This window comes from Mobula hypostoma, chromosome 20, assembly GCF_963921235.1.
Source record: "Mobula hypostoma chromosome 20, sMobHyp1.1, whole genome shotgun sequence".
In the NCBI taxonomy this organism is placed as follows: Eukaryota; Metazoa; Chordata; class Chondrichthyes; order Myliobatiformes; family Myliobatidae; genus Mobula; species Mobula hypostoma.
In genome coordinates this window covers 58,227,437-58,244,999 of record NC_086116.1, presented here as the reverse complement: position 1 = coordinate 58,244,999, position 17,563 = coordinate 58,227,437, and the positions used below count along the sequence as shown (strand labels likewise).

The window sequence follows — 17,563 nt, the reverse complement described above, 5'->3', positions numbered from 1 at the left end:
TGATTCTGTACTGTATTTGGAAGAGCTGTGAGTAACAAGGCTATGGATCAAGAATAGGAAAATGGGGATTGGCTCTTTTTTGATATACATTGACACAATAAGTCGAGTGGCCACTTACTGTGCCATAATTTCATGATTAAATTTACTCTTAAACATTAGTCTCTAATTTTATATGTCCTAGAAATTCACCTTGCTTTGCATGACGCAATGTCTGCATGTGCATATGTTCCATGCTTGCTTATGCATGAAATACAAATGTTATTTTCTTCTGTCCTCCTATCAATATTGGTAATTTTAGATATTTAGTAGAATTCTGATGTAGGATTGTTTCTCTTTATTTGGTGTTAAACCTATCTAGCTGAAATTTTGTACATAGTTTTAAGCAAATTCCATCCCATTTATTCCATGGATCTTAGCAGTTGCAATCTTCTATTTAGCAATTCCTGATTCGAAACAGTTTTAGGCACATTCCACATAGAATTATGCTTGTAATTTTCAATTTTGGCCTTGCTATTTAGACTAAGACCCTGGACTTTTTGGTATGCGTGTGTGATTGTTCCATTTCCCTGTAGAGCGGAGGAGTAATAATAGATCCAATTTCAATTCCTGCAGCATGGATTTTCTTGAAGCTCTGTCTGGCCTTTTTATTTGGAAGAATACGTGAAATGTTTGGGCTCTATTGCATAGATCATTTACACCTAGGCTAGAAGTGTTGGAAAAATGATCTTAGATGCCATGTTTGTCACTAATGCAGTGCGATTCAGTGTCTCACTGTGGGAGCACACTGTCCAAATGAAAATAGTTGGGAAACATTGAGGGGAATGAAATGACCTGGACACGCCAAGTTTCAATTTATTTTATTTAGAGATACAATGTGGATAGGCCCTTCAAGCTACACCTAGCAATCTCTGACAACCCCGATTTTATCCTAAACTAATCACGGGGCAGTTTACAATGACCAATTAACCTAGAAAAAGCCACGTCTTTGGATTTTGAGAGGAAACCGGAGCACCCTGAGAAAACCCACACATTCCACGGAGAGGACACACAGAGAGTCCTTACAAAGTCGCCGGGATTGAACTCTGAATTCCGATGCCCCGCGCTGTAATAGCGTTGCGCTAAGCACTAGGCTACTGTGGCACCCAATTAAAATTCTAAATGTTGAACGATGAAGAGAAGAACGAGCGAGGGACATGTGAGCTGCACCTCTGTTAATAAATTAGACATCAAAAATAAAAGAATTGGCCCATTCTATACAGTCCATCTTTACGAAGCTTTGCATAGAGAGCCAATGCTGACCTTAGCAGCTCCTGACAGCTTGCCTTGTTCTAAGTATCTCACGTGATCACATTAATCTGCAGCCTGTAATCACCAACGGCAGAGCTGCAGAACAAATCACCCCTTTGTCCCACACTGTAGATATTCAGCTCAGCCCCCTACTCTGGCCTTCTCCCTTCTTGTTCCTGAGCTTGGTTGCAGTTGAATAAAACTATTTGCAGTTTTAAGTTTGCTTTTATTAAAAGCAGATTCTAAAAACCTTTCAAATGACTGTCCAGTGCAGAGTTGGGATTTCATTCTTAATTTTTGCTAAATTACTTAGTATCAGGCCAGTGCAATGGTATCAGTGTTACCATAAGCCTGATCACTCTCATTTAGTGAGGGCAATTCACCAAAGCTTCTTGACCTTCCTGGATGTACTGAGGGTCTTGTCTGTCCAATTCCCTGATGTATACTTGACTTAATTTGCATCCATACTGGGTCATCAGGTCATATTCTTTTATGGGTTCATACCTACAACATGACCATTTGGGTGGATTGCCTCCACAAGAAATTAACCATTGTTAAAAAGTGGACAAATAAAGTAAACCTGGTCATTGTGGCACTGGATACCTGACCAATTGTAGAAAGTCACTTCACTTGTTTGGAATTTGTAAGGAAGGTATCTTGGAGAAAGCAGTAATGGATATAGACATCAGCACTGGAGCAGAATTAGGCCATTTGGCCGATTGAGTCTGCTCTGCCATTCCATCATGGCTGATTTATTATCCCTCTCAACCCCATTCTCCTTCCTTCAACCCATAACCTTTGATGCCCTTTCCAATTGAGAACCTATCAACCCCATCTTTAAATTTACCCAATGACTTGGTCTTCACAACCATCTCTGACAATGACTTCTGCAGTTTCACCACCCTCTAGCTGAAGAAATTCCTCCTCGGTTCTAAATGGGCATCCTTGTATTCTGAGGCTGAACACTCTGGTCTTAGACTCCCCCACTACAGGAAATATTCTCTCAACGTCCAGTATTCAGTAGGTGTCAATGAGATCCCCCTCTCATTCTTCTAAACTCCAGTGAGTACAGGCCCAGAGTCATCAAATGCCCCTCGTATGTTAACCCTTTAATTCCCAGGATCATTCTCATGAAACTCCTCTGGACACTCTCAGTGATATACCCAGAAGGCATCAACAACTTGCATTTATGTGGGCTGTTTGAATTAGTAAAGTATAGCAAAGAACTTGACTGGAATGTGATCAAATAAAATTTGAACGATAGGGACATATTGGGATAGCTATCCAAAGGCTCATGATAAAACACGACAGTGAAGAACAGAATTTCCAGAGGTTACGGCTTTGGCAACTGAAGGTGCAGCAGCAATTAAAATCAAGGATCCTTGTGCTAGTGGTGCTGGTTTCATTTTGCGTGTGTCAGTGCCATTTCCATCATATTCCCCTCTCATATTTTGCAATTCACAGTGGCCTTGTACGTTCCTGTAAAGGTTGCCGCTTCTTCCCAGTTGACCGCTGTCTGCAGCAGCTCCACGGGCAGCAAACAACAGAAAGCCCCTGAGTGCAGCAAACCGGATCGAGAAATCAGTGTTGGTAAAGATTCAAACCTGTGATATTTAGTTCATTTTGAAAATGCTAAATATAAGTGGGCCATGTTTGCATGGTATCACCAAAGTCAGAGGTGCATGATGGAATGAAGTGCCCACAGTAAGAAGGGGGGGGGGGATCCTGAACAGATATTCCAGAACAGATTGTTACCTTTCCTATATATAAAAAAAACCAAGATAAAAATATTAATTAACAAATAAATTAAACGAAAGCCTGACCTAATGATTGCTCTCTTGTCTTGAAGTCTTTAAACATGGTAGAACAAGTTTAAAAGTAATTAAAGTGCATAGAATATACTTGATTTCTGGAGGCTTCAGTATACAAAAGCAAGGAGATTGTGTTTTTTAAAAATTATGAATTGTTACATGGGGTGTTGGTTTTCAATTGTGGGCACTACAACATAGGAAGAGTGTCGAGAGGATGCAAGGGAAATTGAGTAAAATGATGCTTGATGTGGAGCTAATTGAGAAGCCTGGATTGTTTCTCCTAGAATAAGGAAACATAAGAGAAGATTTAATGCAGGCAGATAAATTCATGAATTGTTTTGAAAATAAGAACTGATTCCACTCTTAGAAGACTGGATAACCGGAGAAAACATTTAAAGTTGACATAAAAAATATAGAGATGAGTGATGGCATTTAAAAATTAATCCCACTTCATGAGCTCCCTGTGTTACAGAAATACGACTTCACGAAAATTTTCCCATAAATTCCTAAAGAGTTTTTCAAAATAGTAATGAAATGTTTAATGATACTTATTAGAAGCTGGTTACAATATTTTCCATCAAGTAATTGTAATCTTATGGTGAATATGTGATGAAATGAAGGGGAAAAGCAGAATGATTTTGTGAATAGCTAGAGAAACTGGACACTTCTTACTTAAAGAAAATTTGTGTCTCAGACAGTTCTCAGAAACTTCTCTCTCGCTCCCTCCCCTTCTTTCTCTGTTATTCTCACTCTACCCTTCTCTCTTTTCACTCTCATTCTACCCTTCTCCCTCTTGCTCAGATGCTATCCTCTTCTCCCCTTCTCATCCTGTATCTGCTCTGACTGTTGGCTGGGGTGTGGGTGTTGGTAGTGGTTAGAAATGTGCTTTAGAAATGTAAGACCTTACTCATAAATGCATGGTATCAGAGGGCTATCACTACCTATAATTCTAAACTGCTCTGGTGTGACTTTTCATATCTTCAGGAAAAATATGGGAAAATTGAGGGCAGTGGCTGCAGGAATGAAAAAATCCAAACTGCAATCACTTTAATATAGCACGCAGGAGTGGTGATGTCTCTAATGGAATTGTTAAATTAAAATTATAAGAGTGAGGGCTGATTGTATATCAGAGTAATGGAAAATAAAAATGTGCCAATTGCATCAAGGCAGATTTTTTATCCATCTGTACATCTGAAAATAATGCCAAATGGAGACAGTTGATCAAGAGTGACAGATTTAACTGTTTAAAAAAAAGGTGATTAGCAGAGGAGTAATTATTATAATCAACTCGTCTGCGGATTGTGTTGCCTGGTAATCTAATGCAGGCTAGCCACTGTCAGCCATAGTTTAAGATGTAGGATAATGAGCTTTGAAGGACAGACAACTGATAGGCTATTTGCAGTCTGGTTGCATTATAGCAGGGACATCTTAAACTCTGAATGAGCCATAAGACCATATGACATAGGAGCAGAATTAGGCCACTCAGCCCATTAAGTCTGCTCCACCATTCAATCATGGTTGATTTATTATCCCACTTAACCCCCATTCTCCTGCCTTTACCGCATAACTTCTTATGCCCTGACTAATCAAGAACTTATCAACCTCCACTTTAAACATAACTGTCTGTGGCAATGAATTCCACAGATTCACCACCCTGCTCCGTCTTGGGTACTAGCCTCTGAGGTATTCAAGACATCTTTAAAGAGCGGTGCCTCAGAAAGACGGTATTCATTATTAAGGACCCATGAACATTTTTTTTGTTTTGCACTATTTTTTAATTTAACTATTTATTATATATATATATATATATATATATATATACTTAATGTAATTGATTTACTTATATTTTTCCCTATATTATCATGTTTTGCCTTATACTGCTGCTGCTAAGTTAACAAAGTTCACAACATATGCCAATGATATTAAACCTGATTCTGATTCTCTAGCTAAAGAAATTCCTCCCTATCTCTGCTCTAAATGGATGTCCCTCACTTCTGAGGCTGTACCCTCTGGTCCTAGACTCCCCCACTATAGGAAACAGCCTCTCCACATCCACTCTAAATAGGCTCTTCAACCATTTGCTCCAAGTGAGCTCCTTATTCATTTTACTATCTCACCTCATCCTCTATTCCTTCCTGCTTGTATTTATTCAGGTTCTGTGTATCTCTTTATGGTCAGTTTCTGTCCTGGGCATTTCTTTTAAAGATTTATGTACATCATCCTATAATTCCTTTATTTGTTCTTATCCTGCCCTTGTTCCTCCAGTTAATGAAACAGAATTTATCAACCTATTATTCACCTTAGACTCCTTACTGTTACAATTAATGCATCTTTTTCTCAGATGTTGGTTGATGAGGGTCGTAGTCTGGTATTCATATTTTATTTCATGGAGTCCACTCCATGGCACAGGCATTTAGCCCATTTCAAAGTTGATGAATTCATAGTTGCAACTCAAAGAAAAACCTACCAATTCTGTACCTGTGTGTAAACCAGACAGTTAAATGTGGGTGCAAAGTTAAGTTCCAGTAAGATCTGTTACATTACTGGCCTCAAGTAATAGATTTCCAGTTCTGTGATTTACTGATCTGTGTTCAGCTCAAACACCAATTAAGATGTATTGAGGATCACCTGAAGGTAACCTCCATTCTGGAATTAAAGGACAATTTCCACACACTGATTTTCTCAGGTTCCTTTTCTATTCTTTGTCATTCAATATTGGAAGCCCTTTTCATAAGGAAAACCAGGATGGAGAGAAGAAGAGGAAAGTCTGTGATACAGGAAAAAATTGAGTTGTCCAAGTATATTGCAGTACTTTCAGAACCATCAAATTAGTAGATGGGGGCAGGGGGCATGCAGAAGATTACAACAGTTGTTGGAAATTGAGATTAAACAGAAATACCAGAGACCACAATAGATGGTCACCACTGTATCAGAAGTTCAAAAGGAAGAAACAATGTCCAAAAATTTTTGATGGTGGTTGGATGGATTAATACATGGGCTAAAAGTATATGAGAACTTGGGCCTTATTTTTAAGATAGAGTGCAAAAGGCAAGAGATTTTGCTAAATCTCTATTAAATACTAGTTCCACTTCAGAAAGAATATTTGATAAGAAATAAATAATTCCCTTCTGCCTGGATTCGATGGCCACCAAGCAAATCATAGGCCTTCTTGACAGGAATCATTCAGCCCTTCATGGTTGAACTTCCTCAGCCTCAGCAGGCAGTTCCCTTTCTGTGCAATTTGTTCCAGCTTCTCTGAAAGTTAAGCTGGTTTAAATATCAATTAGCTAAATTGTCAAAGTCAATTTGCATTGCTGTAGAGCAATGGTTGATGTTATCATAAGGGTTATTCCCCAACATTCTTGAGCTGAAAAGAGAACAAGCCAGTTTCTGCTGCTCAGTGCATTAACCTATTTGTATTTCTACAATGCCTTCAACTCAATGTAATGTGTTAAATCACTTCATTAACAAAAAATTAGCACCAAGCCATATAAACCAGAATTTTTGGCAAAGACAGGTTTTGAGGAGCATCCGAAGTGCTACAAGCACTTTAAGAAAGAACCTCAGAATTTAGGGCTTAGGAAGCTGAAGATACAGATAGTGATGACATTGCTAAGCAAAATTGGCTGTAGGCAAGGTTCAAGAACTGGAGGAGCTAAGAGATTTTTGAAGGTTGTAGAAGTGAAGGAGATTACACTTATGGCAATGGGTGAGGACATTGAGGGATTCAAATACAAGATTGCAAATTTTAAGACTGGGGGATTACTGAACCAAGAGTCCATGTAGGTCAGTAAACATAGGAGTGGTGGCTGTGGGCCAGTGCAAATTAGGATACAGGTAGCAAGGGCTTTGGATGATCTCCATTGTGTAGAAGATAGGATTGTAAGTGTTTTATTTTACTCTCTTGGTATGTTCACACTCTAACATAGTAGCAAAAGTATTGTGGTATTACAGTGGAGTATAGAGAATTAAAGAGGCGTGAAAGAGGAGTTGGCCAGAATTGATTGGAAAAGAACACGATGGGGATGACAACAGAGCAGCAATGGCTGGAATTTCTGGAAGCAATTCGGAAGGCCAAAGAGGAAGAGGTATTCTAAGGAAAGATGACACCACCATGGCTAACAAAAGAAGTCAAAGCCAACATAAAAGCCAAAGTGAGGGCATATACTAGAGCATAAATTAGTGGGAGGTTAGGGGATTGGGAAGCTTTTAAAAACCAACTAAAAATGTCATTAAGAAGGTAAAGATGGAATACAAAGGTAAGCTAGCCAATACACTGTAATATTAGAGAGGATAACAAATGTTTCTTCAGATACATAAAATGTAAAAAAGAGGTGAGAGCGAATATCAGACCACTGGAAAACAATGCTGGAGAGGTAGTAATGGGAGATAACGAAATAGTGAATGATTATTGGCAAAGATGTAATGTTGAATTGTATAAAGGACTGGAGAGGCCTCACTTGGAGTATTGTGAACAGGTCTGGGCACCTTATCTTAAAAAGGATGTGCTAAAACTGGAGAAGGTTCACGAAAATGATTCCAGGATTGAATAGTTTGTCACATGAAGTGCGTCTGATTGCTCTGGGCCTGTATTCACTAGAATTGAGAAGAATGAGGGGTGACCTCATTGAAACCTATTAAGGTCTTTCACTATTGAATAGAGTTGATGTGGAGAGGATCTTTCCTGTGGTGGAACAGTCTAAGACCGGTGGACTCAGCCTTGAAATAGAGGGATGTCCTTTTAGAATGGAGATAAGGAGGAATTTCTTTAGCCAGGGAGTGGTGAATAAGTTGAATTCTTTACCACAGGTTGCAGTGGAGGCCAAGTCTTTATGCATTTTTTAAGGCAGAGGTTGATAGGTTCTTGACTGTTCAGGGCATAAAGAGATATGGGGAGAAGGCAGGAGAATGGGGCTGAGAGGAAAATTGGATCAGCCCTGATCAAGTGACAGAGCAGGCATGATGGGCCAAATAGCTTAATTCTACTCCTATATCTTATGGTCAATACAGTCCATTTATTTGCAAATCTCATATAATTCAAGCAGATACCTGATAAAGTACATCTTTATCAAAAATCTGATTTGTCCTTGACCCATGCCAGTGAAACCGCTTGGCTGGATTGATCAGGGCTGGCAATTATTATTCTCTGTGCTGATATTAGTTGCCTGCAAGAGTTTACCCCAGTGAAATTGAGGACATGAACTGAGAGAAAATTCTCCACTTTACAATTTCAAATGACTTCTATGGTTGCATCCCCTCCCCACACCCCCACCCCTTTGTGATTAGCCTCAGTCTCTTTCTTATTAAGATACAACTAAAGGCTTTGTTGCTGAGCGATGTTATTGTGTGATTGGGTTTTATTAAAACTACTGAATCCAAGTCAGTCTAGGAGTAGAGTAATGAGCTTAAGTCCAGGGCTTATGACAAGCTAGTGGCTCTGTCCTATTCACAGTTTGATATTTTTCCTTTCTCCATATGAAACTGGCCTAAGTGGGCTGCTCGTCACATGTAGGGACTCCTAAAGTAGGGGCATAACTGCATGATGGTCACTTCTAAGTCCAATAAGGAATTTTAGCAACATTACTTTACCCTGCAAATGATGAGTAAAAAATACCTTTTCATAAAGAGTTGAAATGATTAATATAGACATATTCAAAGGGAAGCTAGATAATCAGAACAGTAGGCCAATGGTATTAGATGAACGAGGATCCAGGAGAGGCTGGTGTGAAGCGTAGTGCATCTTTCTATTTTTGCTTTTCATGGCTAGAATTTTTATTTGCACATTATCTTAAGTGGTTAAAGTGTTTGTGGTTATAATCCAATTTTTTTAACTGACATTCAGCAGTTCGGTAAGAGTAGAGTTAGACTTGTATGGAAATAATGCCCGTATTGATTCGCCCTCCACTGCTTCCACTTTGAAATGTCATGGAAGCTTATGTTGTCGGTGCTGGCTCTCAAAAACGCAGCTGTGCTGGGTCCCAGCTAAAATGCCATTACCACTTGTGCTTCACCAAGCTCCTTTTAAAAATATATATTTATAGAATAACATTCACCCCTATTTATCCAGTTAGGATGGTCTGAGAACTGTGAATGGAAGGCAATTGTCCTTAACTTCTAGATCTTGAGTTAGTGATTATAACTTATAATTAGTGATCTACTTGCCAGAGAGAATCCTTGTTCTTTATTGTTCTGAAATGAATCTCATTTCATTTTGGAACACCTCAATAAGATCACTGTTAATCTCTCCTCTAAAGTGAACAATCCTCACCTTTCCATGATCGATGCCCCTTATCCTTACATATTACTTAATGTCGTACCTGGAATTGTCCACCGTGAGACTACAGATAAATCCATTTCTACTTTTCTCCAATGGCTACATGTGGTGATAGGACCAGTCCTTACAGTTAGAGCAGCCAGAAGTGTCATGCTCCATTTTACCCAGTGTGTAAGTATCATTAATAGCCTCCAATTGTAAGCCCACTTCATTTCTTTTGAATACTCTAATTTGGTTGTATGTGAGCACAGAGAGGGGGTGGGATTGCAGGTAAGAGTTTTTTCTTGGTATACTTTGAAAGCTTGTCAACTCATGTCAGGATGAAGATGTAAAGATTAGCTTCATTAAAGTTTGATTCTAGACGTATAGACAGAAGTATTCAATAAGAAATAAAAGCTCCGTCTGTTTACACATTAATCATCAATTATATAACCCGTAGGATTAACCCCACTAAATCATTCACATGGCTAAGTCCTCTGAATGTTTCAAAATGAATTAAAAATAACTTGGCACAGTAAAGCCTTACAGAATTAGCTCAAATGTAGAGTCAGCTAGCATTTTTAAATGGGGAAATATATTTAAATGCAGGAGATTTTGGCAGTATGCTATTTAATTTCTGCCAGAAAATAAGTCACTCAATAGTCCACCCGAAGCAACGCATGCAGAAAAAAAATTGCAGGTTATATCTGTATTGAACCTTTCACAGTCTCCAGACCTACAGCCAATGACATGTTTGAGGAACCAAAATGTGGATAAGGTTTATGACAAGTTCATTATTAATTCTATGCAATAATTGGGTGAGATCAGACAATGAGATGTGAAGGGTCACTCTAATAGAAGATAGAAAGATATAGTGATCCCAAAGGAAGTTGCAGTGTCACAGTAGCATTACAAGTTCACAGATGTGCAATATTAGAAGAGAAGTAAGAAGAATAAATAAAAATAAGTTATCTTAAACAGTCAAACAGGAGGGGGTCATCACTGCCCCAGCTATAGTTTGACTCATTATAGAGCCTTATGGCCTCATATGGCACTCTTCGGAGCAGCGCAGTTGTCTTAGTCTATTACTGAAAATGCTCCTCTGTTCAGCCAAGGTGGCATGCAGACAGTGAGAAACATTGTCCAGAATTGCTAGGATTTTCCATGGTATCTTTTGTTCTACTACAGCCTCCAGTGTCTCCAGTTTGACTTCTATAACAGAGCCAACCTTTCTAATCAGTTTATTGAGCCTGTTGGCATCACCTGCATTGGTGCCATTGCCCCAGCACATTACCACATAGAAGATTGTACTGGCAACAACAGACTGATAGAATATGTGAAGGAGAGAGAATTGAAGACGTGTATAAATGTCTAAGATTCCCATTCACTATTTACATCAATAAATTGTGCCGAAAGGCTACCTGTGTAAACATCCGAAGTAGGAGACTGCTTTGATGCATTAATTAATATTATGATGCTCACTATCCAGCAGATAGTGAAGCCATTTGGATGAGAGAGCTCTTGTCATTTGATTGTCTGGTGCCAAACGTATGTTATTCAGTAGTACAAGTTACATGTTCTTATTCTTGAAGGCTCTAGCTGTTTCCTGGCATTCAGGTAATCACCCTTCTGCCTTCATCAGCTGCCTGCTCTTCATGATTTAGCTACCATTGTGGGTAACAGCTGGTTGCCTAACCTTTAACTTAGCTCAGTTGAATCCACTACTATCCTTGTTCAAAGTTCCAACTGGATTGTGATCAGTGGCTGGTTATTATTTCTTCTCTGCCGTTCCTGATTCAGAGACCAGACGCACAATTACATTACAGCTGTGCTCAGCTTAGGACTGACCATCAGGACCATTAGAGCAAACTTTTCTCAACTACACTATTCTTACACTGGGAGAAGATTTCCTTTGTTCATAAGCACAGAGTCTTCCTCTGCTCATTATTAGTAGCTCAGGCACAATTATTACAAAAAGGTAACAGAAGAAATCCTTTGCTTGTTTGAGACCAGTAAATTTCATCTCTCCATCAAAAGGTATGCTTTGGCCATGACCAAATTGAATAGAAATTTACCTCCCTTTAGTTTAATGTTTTAGTTTACTTTTCTATTATTATTTTAATTTCTTTAGTTATTTAGTTCAATATTGATACTTTTAAAGGTCTCTGAATATAAGAGAAATTTAGCACCTGTGAAGTCCATGACCTGACCAGTCCCAGCTTAGCTGGTTATTGAAGGATGTAGGAATTGTTTTGGGTGCAGGCCCTCTTCACTGTGCCACCAGTTTGGAGTATGGAGAATGTGAGATCTAGTCCATCCAGCTCAGGTAAGTATGAATGTGATTATGTTGGGTGACATTTCCCAGCTGGGGCGGAGAAAAGTTGCTTAATTTGGTTCAGTTGCATTCCTTCTACCTGACTGTTGATAATGGGGAGCAGATTCCCAGAAAGCACATTGAATATCACTTTGGTTAATTCCGCCAGGAAATAATAAAACCACACCGATAGCACACAAATAAGACATTTTTCAAGGTGCCTCACAGAAGAGAAAAGGGCATTATGCAAAACTGGATTAACAAGAGACAATTCAAGACAGGAAGTGAGGTTAGAAGATATGGGGGGGAGGGGGCAGTGGTGAGTATATTCCAGAGTATTAAACTAAGTTGGCTGAAGCCTCAGTCATTAATAGGAGAGGATGAACAAGAACTAGACCTAGAAAGCAGAGGACTAGAGGTTGAGGGAGGTTCCACACTGAGCTTGTAGTACGGTCATGCACAATCTATCTGCTTAGTATGATTATAGTATAAATTGCTATATTTGAATATACCACGGAATCGTTACTTGTCAGGGCGGAGGGGTTCAATGTGGATGTTGGTGAAGTGTATTTTTACACCAAAATAAGGAACTAATCCAGAATGTTACTTGATTACCTTGGAAATCTGGAAGTATTTTCACAGAACTTTCACTCTGATAAAGCCCTTCATTGTGTGGGGTAGCATAAAAGTGTGTCTCCCTCTCCTTCACCCTTCCCCTCCTCCTCTCTCTATCCCTTCCCCTTCCCCTCTAACCCTCCCTACCCCTTCCCTCTCTGTCTCTCACCACCCTTCCTCCATCTCTCTCTTCTGTCTGCTTTCCTTGTACTCCTGTAGCTGAAGGATTGGTAGCTCTTCAGAGTTCCAAATAACATTTCTTGATCCCTGTCTCTAATATGAGAAAGAAATTATCGGATTTTCCAAAGAAAAGGAAGGATAAATTGAGAGAGATGGTTACTTTAGGTAGCACTCTAAAATAATTAGAGTTGGTAGCCTGTTTGGCAACATCCACAAACTGAGCTGCTTTGTCAGAAGGAAAGGCTAGTGAGGTCGGTTTAAGAGCCCTGTGCCTGTATTATTAACTTGTTCTTTCCCTTTCCTTCATTTTCAGGTCTGGTTCAAATCCCAGTGAGCATGTATCAGACTGTTGTGACCAGCTTGGCCCAAGGAAACAGGCCGGTGCAGGTTGCAATGGCCCCTGTGACCACTCGAATGACAGAAATTCCATCATCTGGAGTAACAGTGGAAGGACAATCGGTGGAGGTGGTGACACTGGAATAGTGAGGACATACTAATGGCAAAACAACATTACTTCAGAAATCCAGTTTGGAGTCCTGCAATCAGGCATTGTGCAGTAACAAGTGGCCAAGAAAGTAAAAGTAGACCATACCCCATGTGGCTTTAGTGTTTGAGAGAGAGAAAATCATGGAAGGACCTCTCATCTCCTATATTACCTTCAAAGAGATTACAAGCTCTTGTATTTACTGTTTTATATTGGGTGGGTGGGTCAGGGGAAGGTAAAAGAAAATCAAAACTATTTGTATACGTTTCTCTGTATTTATGCACAAAGTGTTTGTGTCTTTGAAAATGGCGGAGTGGTCTTGTTTATTAGTGAACCCATTTGGGAACTTTCTAATTTGGTTCCAGAGATTTGGATTGACATGAGTGGGTGGGGCTAGGGGTGGGTTTCTGCATTTTACATCACAATAAAAGTCGGCGCAGAACCAGAATAACAATCCTTTTAAATACTGATCTCTGGTTGGTATGCAGATTTTTACTTTATTGCTATTTTAAATATTAAAATTAATGAATAAAGTGTTATATCTCTAGTCTCCGCTGTGTTCAACTTCACAGCATAGCATTGGGTTAATCACCAGAGTTTTCTCTTACAATCACTGCCCAGTAGCCCCTGTTCGAATGTTTGTGTGTGTATATACATATGTGTGTCTATTGTATATACAGAATATGTGTGCTACCATGCCTAAGTTAATCAGGTTCTGCTCTGAAGTTTCCCACCCACTCCCACTCCCACATCCCATTATCATCATCTTCAGGCTTTGGGCTGAGAGTGGCCATTTCTGTGAGCTACCCGACAGTTGGAAACACCAAGTAGAGCCTTTGGGAAAAGAGAAGAGTTAAAAGCTGATATGAATTTAAGAGGATTATAAAGACCAGCAGAATCCACACAATGGGACAAGTCAAGATCAGCAATCCATTGGGAATTATTTTAATAGTTTTAATTTTACATAAATTTTATTTAATTCCTGTCAGTTCCTCAGGCAATGGATATAAAGTCCAAGTTTCAACTGGCTCTTTACTGATGCTGCAGTAAATATTGAGCACAAAGGTACCACTTTGTGGGCTTTGGACATTGACAAGGACTTGGGCTCCAGGCACTGGAGATAGGGATATATCTGCAGTGTCTGTCTCAAGACTCCAGTCTACTCACTCCTGCTGTTAGATCAAATCCATGTAATGAGGAATCTATAAATAGTTGTTTGGAATTGGATTAAAACCACTAAATATATAATAATAGGGATACAGTTGCATTTATATAGTGCCTTTGACATAGTAAAATATCCCAAAAGAAGGAAAAGTAGACATGTTGGAAGTTTGTGGATCTGTGTGGGCATAATGCTTACTCTTTGCTTTGGAAAATGGGGCTAGTTTCTATGTGATTCAATGCGCAGAACAGAATTGTTCATTCCTGTAAAGTTTGTCCACAAATCCGTGTTAATTCATATAAAACATATTTTAGATTTCCATTGATGCACAAGAGTCAAACTGCATGAATGGTATAAGCTTATTCAAGGTTCCAGTATTGTGGTCTGCACCTTTGTTCCTGGTGTTTTTCTGAAAGACTTTTAGTTGTGGAATTTTCTTGGTGAGTAGATAAACTCAAATAAATATAATTAGAAGTGGAGCTGATAGTAAAATTCAGGCTTCTCTTGGTATTGTTCATGAGACCTTATCAAAGGAGGGTCATTGGATTATTTGAGTGATTAGAGCAAGCAAAAACAAAGATGCGGATGATCTTGTTGCATGGTGTAGATGCTGTTGTCCATACCTGGTGATGCATGAGGGGTATTGCGGCACAGTGATTAATTCTTCTTGGTAGTTATGGAAAAGTGAAGAGAGCTTAATAAACTTAAACCACTGTGGGGCTGGTTGTTATTTAAGCTACTTTGATATTCCTTGTCATTGACCTTTCTTGGTCTTGAAATCAGACCAGAAAGCTGTATTGCAATGTTGTCTCTAGGGTTACTTAATACTTGTTCCCGTATTCTATCAGGAACAAAAGTATTGCACTTAAGCTGAAGTGCCAATGTACTTTATGTGCAATACATTATTTCATCAGCCCATGTAGCAAAGTTAGTAATGTGCCACATAGTGCTTCGCCTTCATGTTAAGAGCTTCTCTCCGACCCTGAATTTTGGGTGTAGAACATGTGGGGGACTTTCACAGTCATTGTCACATTTTATTAAAATTTTACTTGACATTTCCTCCTCCTTCATGACTGTTGTTCAATCTCTTCTAGCTCGTACACACAACTGAAGCATGAGTAAGATAGAAATCCCAATTTGTTCAACTTGGAAAAAGTCAGTGATAACTTGTGATAAAGCACTAATGAGGCATGTCACCACTGGTAGAATCAAAGAATTGTTGTAGGATAAAACTATACCATTGGGCAACACACACACACACACACACACAAAATGCTGGAGGAACTCAGCAAGTCAGGCAACCTCCATGGAGGAGAATAAAGGGTTTAGCTCAAAATATCGACTGTTCCCCACCACAAACACTGCCTGACCTAGCCAGTTTCTCCAGCATTTTGTGCGTGCTTCTCAAGATTTCTAGTATCTTTTGTGTTTATATTGAGTCCATGTCAATATGAGTTAAATCGTATATAGAAAGTTGTTGACTTTGGGTTGTTTTTAGTGGTTGGGATGATTAGGAGAAAAAGCTTTGGGAGTAAGTTAGGCTCCACATAAAATTTAATTCTATACAGTAAGTTGGAATGGAGTGAAAATTACTCCGATAGATTTTTGGAGAGTGGAGAAGTTTTGGTTTCTATTTGTTTCTCCATATTTGTCCAATCAGTGAAGTGGACCAATAAATACATGCAGAAGATGGCCACAATGGTATGATGACACATTGCAAAGTTGAATTTTCATATAGCTACAAATACTGTATATATCATAAAGAAAAGTCTTTTAATACTGAAAGTGACTGCAGATCGTAGGAGTACTGTGGTTTGTTCACTACCATATTTATTCCCCTTCAATATTCTGAAAATGTATTTGAATGAAGTAATTTGCATTTGATTTTGTTTACTATGTTGCTTTCCTTTTTGTTTGGGAATGTGATTTGCCAACTAAACACCGCCAGCAATTTTTGGGGGGCTTGGCAAGCTGATGGTGTGTAATAAAGATGTGAATAATCCTGGTGAGATGGAGGTTGCTGGCCTCTGCCTCTTTTATTGCAGTCACACAATGTTCTTTGCAGTGGTGCTATTGGCTAAGAAATGTACAGCAAAGTAGACACTCAGTCCTTTCTGTGAACTTGTTGATCTATTAAGCCAGGGCAGCATCTCCTTTGGGAATCAGACTACAATGCCAAATTTCAGCAAATTAAATCAAAACCTGTAAGTGCAAAGAATGTGTCCTATGTCTTTCTTCCCCGTTTCCTGTATCATTTATTCTTCGCTCCTCCTTCCCAATCCATTTGTGAATCTTCCTTCCCATTTTCTCATTTTTCCTCTCCAAATGGTGTCATCTCCATTTCATCATCTTTCTCCTTACAACTCTATCTTATTTTATACTGTTCTCCTCACCAAGTCTTTTCCTCCGAACATTGTTTAAACTCTAAATTTATGTGGTTAGGAAATGTGCAGATTTTAAACTTTGCTCAGTTGTCATTGAATTATTTAATGGGACTTGGCTTCACTCTGTGCCCTCAGTTATTCGGTCAACACACTGACCAGGATAAAGCCAGATTTTATTTCCTCATTAGTATGAATTTTGACCTCAAGATTTTATATATTCCTCTGCCTGGAGTGATCTCCTCATTCTTCCTGTATTAAACTGTCTGTTAAGATTGGCCTTTCATGAATTAATATAAGACATAGGAGCAGAATTCGGCCCATCAAGTCTAATCTGCCATTCCATCATAAGTGATTTATTATCCCTCTCAAACCCCATTCTCCTGCCTCCTCTCCATAAACTTTGATACCCTTACTAATCAAGAGCCTATCAACCTCTGCTTTAAATATACCCAATAACTTAACTTTCACAACCGTCTGTTTTGGTCAGAGCCAACACCACTATCTGGGGTCTTTCCCCTGTGGTTTCTAATATTCTGAATTCCATACTTCAATGTTGGTCTGAAGCATCACCAGTGCAACAGTTGAAATGTAAGACAAGTGTGAATGTAAAGAGGAAAGACTTGCATTTCTAATTTAATAGTCTAATGAAATTCCACTTCCCTGCAAGCAATGACCTTGCTCTGTACCTCATCTGACTGATGCATCCAAAATGTGGGTAAGCAAATACTGTACAAACACTGCATCATAAACTACTTTTGCACCTTCTGCAGTGCTATATTCTGCTCAAACGTATCTCTAAATAAAATAGATTACTGAAGCTAAAACTGGTTGTTTTTAATAACAAGTTCATCTAAGAAGAAGTGGGAAATGTTTATTCACTAATAAAACTTGAAGCTCTCTATTAACCAAAGTGGCACAGAATCAGTCAAGGATAGGTAAATCATGTGATGGTTGCATTCAGACTAACACAAGACCAGAGTCACAAACATTTGGAGTCAATCTTCAAGGTTAAAATCGAGAAACTAAAGGTTTTCGTCAGAAAAATCCGAGAAAGTAGTTCCTATTCTCATCTC

At 39.0% G+C, this 17,563-nt stretch overlaps 1 protein-coding gene across 7 annotated transcripts in view; it reads left to right on the top strand.

Moving 5' to 3' along the window:
* Positions 1-17,299, top strand: part of nrf1 (nuclear respiratory factor 1) — a 91,794-nt gene extending 74,495 nt beyond the window's left edge. For 5 of the 7 annotated variants that reach the window (XM_063073020.1, XM_063073022.1, XM_063073023.1 and 2 more), the window contains 2 exons: positions 2,752-2,877; positions 12,774-17,299. In XM_063073020.1, coding sequence (XP_062929090.1) covers positions 2,752-2,877; positions 12,774-12,943 — 296 coding nt within the window. In that variant the 3' untranslated portion in view covers positions 12,944-17,299. The remainder of the gene's footprint in view (positions 1-2,751; positions 2,878-12,773) is intronic. The other 2 variants (XM_063073024.1, XM_063073025.1) reach the window with 2 other exon arrangements.
* Positions 17,300-17,563: the final 264 nt, after the last annotated feature.